The sequence below is a fragment of the Engraulis encrasicolus genome, chromosome 7, assembly GCF_034702125.1.
Source record: "Engraulis encrasicolus isolate BLACKSEA-1 chromosome 7, IST_EnEncr_1.0, whole genome shotgun sequence".
Classification (NCBI taxonomy): domain Eukaryota; kingdom Metazoa; phylum Chordata; class Actinopteri; order Clupeiformes; family Engraulidae; genus Engraulis; species Engraulis encrasicolus.
The window spans coordinates 15,751,464-15,761,463 of record NC_085863.1 but is presented as its reverse complement, the minus strand read 5'-3'; the positions used below and the strand labels follow the sequence as shown (position 1 = coordinate 15,761,463).

Genomic DNA, 10,000 nt, shown 5'->3' with positions numbered 1-10,000 from the left:
CTGTATTAAACAAAGCCGAAAAAAGTAAATAAAACCGACAGACAGGGGACAAACTTTTCGGGTGTAGCCCAGGAAACTGGGAACGCTGATGATGGGCTAGGCCCGAAACGTTTGTCCCCTGTCTGTCGGTTTTATTTACTTTTTTCGGCTTTGTTTAATACAGTTTTTGATTTTGCATTCAGCTCCAGTGTGCGACTCCTTTCTTCCTTTTCATTATACTGCTCTTGGAACTACGCACCGAGCGAAACGCTAAGGATAAGACATTGGCGCTGACGACACCTCACCATTACTATTGCGTTTCAGCCTTGCCATAGTCCTAGGTTCGGTCATCCAAATGTCGCGTCTTAACGCAAAAACGTTATTTATTTATTGAAAAGGTGTGGGAGACAGTCTCCTCAGTCTACTTTAACCACATGTTTGGTTGGTTCCGCTTTTCTCCTGTTTGGCATCCGCCGTGACCTTACACGCGGCACCGAGCCGCGGGCCGCGGGTGTCTAATTATTTCAGCGGATGCCTTAGATTCTTTTAGATTGGCGATGTGAAGTAAGTGAAGCTGGCGAAGGGAGGAAACATTGGTTAAGCAAATTGGTATTTAACTGGAAACTTGCAAGCCTCCGAGCGCTGCATAATTCATGCCTGATACAAGAAAGTGCTGCTCTCCGGCCCGGGGGCTCTCCATCCGAAAAGCAGGCGGACACAAGGGCCTCTCCGCCGGGGAAATAGTTCAAGAAATATAGGACAGCCAGTCAGGCAGAGACGCATGTCTGCAGCAGTCAGCGAGCAGAATCTCCCTCCTCACTCACACAAACGCTACTGCCTCCAAATAAATAGCCTAACCCTGAGGGCCGCCGCACGTTCTCTCCGCATGCGCCCCGACCTGAGGAATGCGCGCCGAATGTGTGGCGCGTGCCGTTTATGAGGTGTGGACGGTGTAGGCCCACAGGCGGTTATTTACTATGAAGCTGGCAACGTTGAGGCCAGTTGGTTTGATAAGTAATTGTAGGCCTAATGAAGAAAGTTGGAGAACTGTGTAACTTCTGGAGTTGATGCTGTTGAACTTTTGCAATGGGCACATGAACGTTCTCTGAACTTACTTAACATTTGTGTTGCTATCAATACCGTACTGATTCAAACTCACTATGCATTTACTTTGGCGTATATAGACTATTCAACAAAAAATAACTGACATCGGTGTTTTAATTTCCTTAAATTTGTACTTCTGCTAAACGCATGTGTTTACTTGGTGTCCGGCCATAAACGGGAATTTATGTTAGACGATGGGGTAGTACGGTATCTTGTCAGTTGAAAAATAAATTATGTATGTGACATGATTAAAGGCTCATGGACAGTTTCTTTGAACATATCCCTTAGTATTAAATGTGAGCCTTTGAGGGATTTTCGATATGTCCAGTAGGCTAGTTCAACTAAGTTCAACTAAGGACCCTAACATTGTCTGTGAATCATGATTTCAGTTTCTATTTCTGTTTTTATTTCAGAATATATTTCTATTCCTAACACAAGAAGTAGAGCAACATTTCTTGCTCGTCCAGTATTTGCAGAAAGCTAACCAATACTGCCACGCCAATAGGTACGGTTGTTTGTTGGGCACATTTCGAAATTATATAGGCCTACATTTTTAAGGCTGACACTATATACCTATTAGGCCTACTCAGTGTATGAGCGTAGAGTTATGTGTTGAGGCATGCGGTCGCCATAGCCTTAGGCTAAATTAAAGACATGCTATGAAGCAATTGATTTGAGTTGCGATTTTAACTTTTTTCCCCCTCAGTTGGAAGAGCGATATAATGTCACTGCCTGTAGCCTATCTAATAAAATGCTGTGACAAAACGTGAAAGCTCATATAATATTTAGCCTTACCCTGTATCCCATCACTATTCAGAGTAAAACAAAAACCAAGAGGATGTTTTCTGATGAGAAGGAAATGTGGAAGTCTGTAGCTCTTGCTCGTGAACGATGGGTCAGTTGCTGATGGCGCAGTAGCGCGAGGGAACTGTCCGCGGTGCTGATTCCAATCGCGCCATTCGCCAACATTTCATCGAAAATTTTCACTAAGAAATAATAACAAATATAATAATAATAACAACAACAACAACAACAACAACAATAATAATAATAATAATACAAATAATAACAATAACAACAACAGTAACAATAATAATAACAATGTATGCTATGGAATTCCATTATTTTTTTCAAACACCCCTACAACTTTAGCCCTATCCCCATTATTATTATTATTTTTTTCTGAAAGCGTTTTATTTCATGGTGTCGAGGTCTATTTTTTTATTATGTAGTTATCAATGTCAAGTTTATAAAACGGTTGGGATGAAAATGTAATATGTTAGAGTCAGAGGTGGCGTTTTGATCTCTCTCTCTCTCTCTCTCTCTCTCTCTCTCTCTCTCTCTCTCTCTCTCTCTCTCTCTCTCTCTCTCTCTCTCTCTTTCTGGGGGTTTGCCAGCGTGTCTGAGGAGCGACTGCTCCAGTGTGGGGAAACATCCTTCCTCGGATCCATCGCCATTAAATAATGATGGTCCATGCTTCCCACGCCTCGGCTCTACAGCACCTGCTAATACAGCCAGCAAAAGATTACCGCAGTAGGACAAAAAAATAATGTCAAACAAACAAAAAAAAACAGGAAAAAAACATATTTAACCTGTGCGTAATCACTGTGCGTAATGACAATGGAAAACAGCCCGACCACCCCGCAGTTACCAGTTACATCACCCCTACTCCCGCCCATGTATGAATGGGGAGGCGTATTATTCTGTTTTGCTGTAAACATCTCGTGTGGCTGTTGGTTGTAATTTTCAAAAACGAAAATAAACCGGTGCCCATGGTTAAACGGCGAGAGAAGGCGATCTTGAATTATTTGTGTAGGATGAAGAGTAGCCTCTTGGCCTTGCGCTGTGCAGCTGCGCGAGGATGAAGACATGACGCTTTCAAGCGTTTTCATGAATTCAAGATTCCCCAGTCATAATCCATCAAAGATTTACAGCGAGATCATATTTTACCTTAACACATAAATATAAGATAATATATGATATAATACATAAAACACCGAGGTCAAGAGTGCCCCTTTCTCCAAAACAAACATGCACATACACAAACAACTGTAGGAGGCAATGCAATGTATTTCAATAAAGTTCTCATATTCCTTTTGTCATATTTCTGTTACAGATTCCCTATGGCAGCACTGCCGATTAAGCTGCGCGGACGTAAACGGTTGAAAGGCCTGACAGGCAAAAACAAAAACAAACATGTTATTTTGACTCAATTGTTTTGTATATGCCTAGATACTAAATGTTTTTATAGGGCATCTGGTATATGTGTATCGTGTTCACACCGATTGGAATATAAAATGGATCACGCATGACTACATTCTTCTGATGCTCTGCAAATTCTGCAGAAAATACTATGGGTGTAATCTGAGGTAACCTACCATCAAATCTTTGGGTGGCCATTTGAAGTTTGGCAAAATGTGAAATAAACATAAAGCATCTTTTGAATTCGATTCAGTGTTTCACTTTCAGACAACTCATTGGAATAAATGTCTTTGAAAAGGTGAGAAGTTTAATAGGCCTACCGCTCAAACATCACTTTATTAGCATGTCAAATAGTGTATACTTCTCAGTCTTATATTGGATGTGATGTGTCCCCTTGCTAATTAGCGCGAGGAGGGTTACACAGTTTTCCTAATTAAGGCTTGGTGCGTTAATTGCTGTTGAATGTAGGCCTACACCTACATTTATTTCTCTGCGCTCACGGGACAGGTTTAGACCCTATTCATTTTCATAGCATTCATTCATTCATTCATTCATTCATTCATTCACCCCCTCCCTGATAGCCTGCCAGGAATCATCGGTCGCTAGGCATGGACTTGCTCACCTAAAGGCAACATCAAATTGGACAAGTGCCGGCCAGCGTGTCCTGGAGGCCCGTTATGAGATGCAAGCATCGGCCTCCATGCGTTGGGCCTCCCCTCCTAGTTCTACTCACTCACTAGGCAGGCAATGCAAAGCCCCACCGGCTTGACTCGTTTTGTGAACGTCTGTCTGTCGAGGTGCGAGTCGGGGAAGGCTGTGGCCTGCACGGCGGTTTTATGGATTAATGTGCTCGATAAATATTGCATTGTCGGGGTTTTGAAAACGTCCAATAGAGGCGACGTGCCGTGCGTCGAGGCTGGCGGATAGCAGCGATCGGCAAATAAGGCAATGGGGTAAGAGATAAGTCTGTTTACCTGAACGTCGACTCGAGTCTACGGAAAGCAAGAAGGAAACAACAAACAGTCGATCCCGGCTGAGTCGAACCATGCACGAAGCAGGTCGAGGCCTACTGCAGTGAGAGAGAGAGAGAGAGAGAGAGAGAGAGAGAGAGAGAGAGAGAGAGAGAGAGAGAGAGAGAGAGAGAGAGAGAGAGAGAGAGAGAGAGTAATGTAACAGAGAGCGTACTACTCCCCAAGGTCCCAGAGCTGAGTTGCACTCAAGACTCCGGCTTCATTAAACTTTCATACGCAGCGCTTGGCCAAGGTCTATTTATGAAAATGCGCTTTCCGCTTCATGGAAAACACTAGTCGGTGCAGAACCACGGGGAGAGAGCGCGCGCGAGAGAGGCATGTATCTTAACGTTAGAATTATACACACGTTATACAGCGACTATAAACGTCTTGCTTTGCCATGCTCACCGTAGCCTATTACACAATAGTCGCCAAATGCCACACAGACAGACGGGCCTTACCCACGTTTGACGTCTATATGTTCTCCTCCCCTTCCATAGGCCTGCTGCTTATGAATTATGGAGATAGCTAAGAGAAAGCCTTATGCAAATGGCCAGAGTGGAGAAGGCAAAGAAGCATAAAGCCTCCATACCACTTCACTTCATCGGCCCTCTAACCACCCTCAACCCCACGACACCATCTTCCAATCCCACCAGCACTGGGTGTCCTGGACGACAGTCTATGTGGGCGATAATAAGAGCAAATTGAAGTGGCTATATAACATGTTTGTAAACATTACTCCTCTACTCTACAAGATCTGTATAGGCAAATGTGCATATGATTAGCCCACTGCAGAGGTTCACGTGCCCTTTTAAAATATGGGAAGCCCCTCCACCCACCCACAAAGAGAGAGAGAGAGAGAGAGAGAGAGAGAGAGAGAGAGAGAGAGAGAGAGAGAGAGAGAGAGAGAGAGAGAGAGAGAGAGAGAGTTCTATGTTCTATGTTCGTTCTATGTTTTGGGTAGCCTATATGTCCTCCATGGATGTGGCTCTGAGTTCTAAAACGACATTGGCAACAAATATAATCTGCGCTTGTTTAGATCCAGTGGTGGGCTTGCAGCACAAAAGGAAACTGTTTTGGCCTCGTGATCGTAAATTATTTAGAGCAAACAATTAACAAGAACTGTCGCGGGGCCGTGTAGTTATTCACGCGCCCATGACTCCGAATTGCAGCCGGAAGCGCTCGCGGAAAAGCGTGGAGAGGATAACAAATGCTTTGGTAATGCCCAATGACATATCGTTCCAGTACCAACACAAGGAAGTTTGTTACCCAAGGAGACTCAACTTTAAATCATCAATCTAACCAATTCGATCCAGTAAGTTGGTACGTCTATAAATAGGTAGGCTATAAGAAATAAAATGAAGAAAACAGATTGATTAGATAGAATTCTTGAAATGTTTTATGGTAGGGCCCACACTTTTCGATTTCTATCGCATCACCCAAGTATAACGCCTATGCATGCTCTTGAAAAATGAATATTGTATTATTATTAATAGCCCCCTATTATTATTATTATTATTATTATTATTATTATTATTATATTGTTGTTGTTTTGTTTTGTTTTGTTTTGATGCGGCTGATGTCAGGAGTGCCCCCATTCGTATTCATTTGACACCATTGACAGTAAATAGAATGGACGCCAAATCAACGCTATTTTGGTCTTTTTGGGTCCAACCTTGGCTCCAACTTGGCTTCAACAATGAAATAGAATTTTGGCCTCCATTCTATTTACTCTCAATGTTTGACACAAATCACATGCCATTCTCGCTTTTATAATTTGAATTTGATATTGAATTATATTGAAATTGGAATTTCTGTGTGCTCTAATAGGCCAAAAATATTGCATTATTTTTTTGGTTTTGCTACAAATGGAGCTGAGCTGGTGTTTGTGTTCGAGATGCACTGCTCTGGATCTCAGAGGGATAGGAATCGTCTTCTGTTGTCTAACATGGGCTGATTCGTTCAACAAGGGGGTATCACCTTCTTAACAAACACATACAAAAATCAATAGCGGGCTATCATAACAGCTCGTATTTATTATTCATTAATAACTGCTTTACAACCATGAAACCACCTGCTGAAACGCAGATAGAACTCCAATCTCATAACATTTCCATGGCAAAAATATTGGAACGTGGATATAAGATAGAGGCCGCGGTGTTTCATATTAGTTGTTCAAGCCTAGCCTATTATAGGCCTACTGAAGCAATTGAAATGGGTGTTATTGGGGAAAAAAATCGTTTCTTCAGTAAGTGCAAAGGGCACCATTTTCACTTGATTAGCCCACTAGTCCTTCAGTGTTCTTGTGGAAAATGCTGGCTTGTCTTCACCATCTGTCGACAGGTTTATGGCAATTAGGCATGTTAATGTCCATGGCCATGAAACAGCTGTGGAATATGTTTCTATCTGTTATATTTTGGCTGGGTGATATGAGCGTCTCCCGTTTGTATTATTGTGCAAAGCAGGCCTACACTATGTCAACATGTATTGGATGGGTGCACGATTGTATCAACTGCTCTAGGAGTAGGCCATAGACTGATATTTTCCCAGATAGGTTGTGTCAATATAATAATATGCCTAATAATAATAATAATAATAATAAGGTAGGTAGCCTAAACATACGGATAGATAGATAGATAGATAGATAGATAGATAGATAGATAGATAGATAGATAGATAGATAGATAGATAGATAGATAGATAGATAGATAGATAGATAGATAGATAATAATGCTGGCCCAAGTCTGATTTCTACATGTGTAAAACTAAATAAAATTTTCAAATGAGTGATATCAGAAAATGAGGTAAAACGTGCAGGGTTTATTTTCAGTTTCTGTCGCTTACACAGACACATATTAGCACACTGACACAAATGAAATGCGTTGCATTAAAAATAAGTTAAGGTCAAATATAATCAAAAAATAGAAACCAGATAAATTAATTATAAATAAGCGGACACAAGTCTCATCTGAACAATATCTACAAAGTGCTCTGAATATTCAACCATGAAAATAAAAATGTCCAATAATAATAATAATAATAATAATAATAATAATAATAATAATAATAATAATGATAAACAGCAACGAAAATGATCGTTCCTGGGTAAGAACATGAAGGGGGGAGGGTCCTTACAACATTTGTCTTCTAATTAATTTGATTGTCAAAGCATTTTTGCAGTGGAAATCATCATTGAGACGAACAACATTTACATTTCAGTGTTGTCTAAATCGACCATGACTTAGTGTGAAAATAATTAAAAAACAAAATAAATAAAAAGCACACACACTATGTTCCCTAGCTCGAAAAAAAAACAATAATGTGCCACGAAGAATGTGATGAGGTAGACACAGAAAAATATGCTGTGTGTATGTCCTTGTGATGGTGCGTTAACTCGCGTATGCTGTCTTATTGCAATACAGTCGGATGGGAAGAACTTTCTATTTCTCTGCTAGAAAACGCACACATAACGCCCTATAGGATAAACCGTGCAATGGATTACAGTATAACCCTCGTGTCACCGAGAGCTCATCTCTCTTCTGAAACACATACAGTAACATTGATTTTTTTTTTTAACCTTCGGTATTTTCTGAACAATTGATTTAAAAAGCAACATAATTGAAACGCATTTGTACACATAGGTGCAACATATTCACACATATTTACATTGATAAATATAAAAAAGTTCATTTTACTTAAGAGAATAATTACTCTTCGATTTTCCTCTGTATTTTTTGTACAGTAATTGCCAAGTGTTAGTCGGGTAGCCCACTTTGTGCTCGGCCCCAGAGCGCACCTTTTTGCCGTGTGGTGATGTCGAGATGCCGCTATACAAACGTTACAGTGTTCACTTCTGAAAACATTTGCCAAAATACGCCAGGTAATTATTAGAGCGCCGACACCTGACCTCATCCTCAGCCAGAGAGAATACAGCAGCGGAGGTGAAGCCTGTCACGTCCGGCCAGGTTACCTTATAATGTCTGATTTGTCTGAAAAGGAAGAAGGTAACCTAGTGGGTGGCGGAGAACTTCATCCGTTTCTGTTTCTGCCTCTGATTGCAAAACCACACGCGGACCACATTCTTTTTCAGGTCAAGTTTCTCTGCGATTGCCGCGATCTTTTCCGACGAGGGTCGGGGCTGCACTGCAAAATAGGCCTCCAGTGACCGTTTCTCGGGGGCAGCGATTGATGTGCGTTTTCTTTTCTTGTCCCCTCCGTTAAAGATCTCGGGCTTGGCCATTTTCTCCCGCTGCGCGCGCTCGGCCTCCTCGAGCCATGCCTCAAGGATGGGCTTGAGGGCGACCATGTTGTTATGCGACAAGGTGAGAGACTCGAACCGGCAAATTGTGCTCTGGCTGAGGCAGCCCACCCCCGGGATTTTAAGGTTCGCAAGGGCCGACCCAACATCAGCTTGAGTCACCCCAAGCTTGATCCGCCGCTGCTTGAAGCGCTCGGCAAAAGACTCCAGCTCCCTGGGGTCGGGCTCCGAGTCTGCCCCGCCGCCCAGCGAGTTGTGAGAGCCGAGGCTGTGCGGGTGCATGTTCATGCTCTGCGGGTGGTGATGCTGCATGTGGTTGATGGCGGACATGTGAGAGTGCGGGTGGGAGGCCGTGGCGCAGACGTCGGAGCCCATGCCACCCAGAGAGATGCCCGGGGTCAGATGGTCCAGAAGGTCTCCCTCCAGGCCCTGGGAGGGCTGGTGGTGCGGATGGTGGTGGTGGTGGTGGTGAGAGGTCAGGACCGACGGGTGGTGCAGGTGGGCCGACGACGAGGTCGGTGTGCAGGTCATGCTCGTCATGGTGGTCATGGTGTGGTAGGTGGCGTCCGGCTTGAACGGGTGGCTCTTCTGGGCGATGTCCACGGCTGCCAAGGCTTCCGCCCTCTGGAGCAAAGTTTCATCGAAGCCGGCGAAAATGTTTCCCTGCAACTTTGCCACAGAAAGACACAAGCACGGTAAATAAACTGACACGAACACATTCGTTGAATACACTTTAGATTTAACTATAGGCCTACTAAACATTTCAAATTTCACTTCAAAGCATTATTTTGTGTGGCCTAATTAATCAAATTGTTATTGAAGCACTTGCTTGTAGACTACTTGGTCCATTCAAAGGGGAAGGCAAGAAATAGGCTACATTAGAAATATTGTATTTACCCATTTGAAACCAAGCGTGTTTATATTTTATGAGGCCGTGGCACATTTGACATAGCCTTTCACGCGTCAAGATTTAGTAGGCAACAGATAACAAGGCTGCATTTAAATTTAAACACAACAGAGAAACTCTTTCGCAATTACAACGAAACAGTCTTCTGTTCGGCCTAAATAAGTAAAATAACACCTTGACTCTCCACTTACCGATGGCGTGGGTAGACATGCCCGCCTGATAGCCTCCGAGCTGGAGTGGAGCGGCGTGTACTTCGGCTCGTGTAAGATAGGGTGCATGCTGAAAGGTTGTTTGCTATTCATTGACATCATGATTGCAGAAGTAAGAGAGGGTTTTTTCTCGTCTTCTTCGGCGGGCTCCGTTTTGGTAGTAGAACACTGAAATACTCTTCACCAGACGTAAGGTGGCTACGACTAGAGAAATGCAGAGGTAAAAGCTCCTGCCAAGCAAAATCTTTTCCTTGCGGGCAGCGCCTGTCTGACGGCAGACTGTCTTTAGTACTGATGGCAAGCTTGCAATGACTTCTAATATATTACCATG

At 43.0% G+C, this 10,000-nt stretch overlaps 1 protein-coding gene across 1 annotated transcript; it reads right to left on the bottom strand.

Moving 5' to 3' along the window:
* Nucleotides 1-7,095: 7,095 nt before the first annotated feature.
* Nucleotides 7,096-9,923, bottom strand: pou4f4 (POU class 4 homeobox 4). Its single transcript, XM_063202386.1, has 2 exons — nucleotides 9,652-9,923; nucleotides 7,096-9,222 (listed from the first exon to the last, which is right to left on the bottom strand). The coding sequence occupies exons 1-2, from the start codon at nucleotides 9,769-9,771 to the stop codon at nucleotides 8,305-8,307; spliced, it is 1,038 nt and encodes a 345-aa protein (XP_063058456.1). The 5' UTR covers nucleotides 9,772-9,923; the 3' UTR covers nucleotides 7,096-8,304.
* Between the last annotated feature and the right edge of the window lie 77 nt (nucleotides 9,924-10,000).

What these genes read in the sequence shown, in the direction of transcription:
- pou4f4 (XM_063202386.1), bottom strand. Translation starts at nt 9,771, where the DNA reads ATGATGTCAATGAATAGCAAACAACCTTTCAGCATGCACCCTATCTTA. An exon ending in CATGTCTACCCACGCCATCG is followed by an intron (nt 9,223 to 9,651) that starts GTAAGTGGAGAG and finishes TCTGTGGCAAAG; the next exon opens with TTGCAGGGAAACATTTTCGC.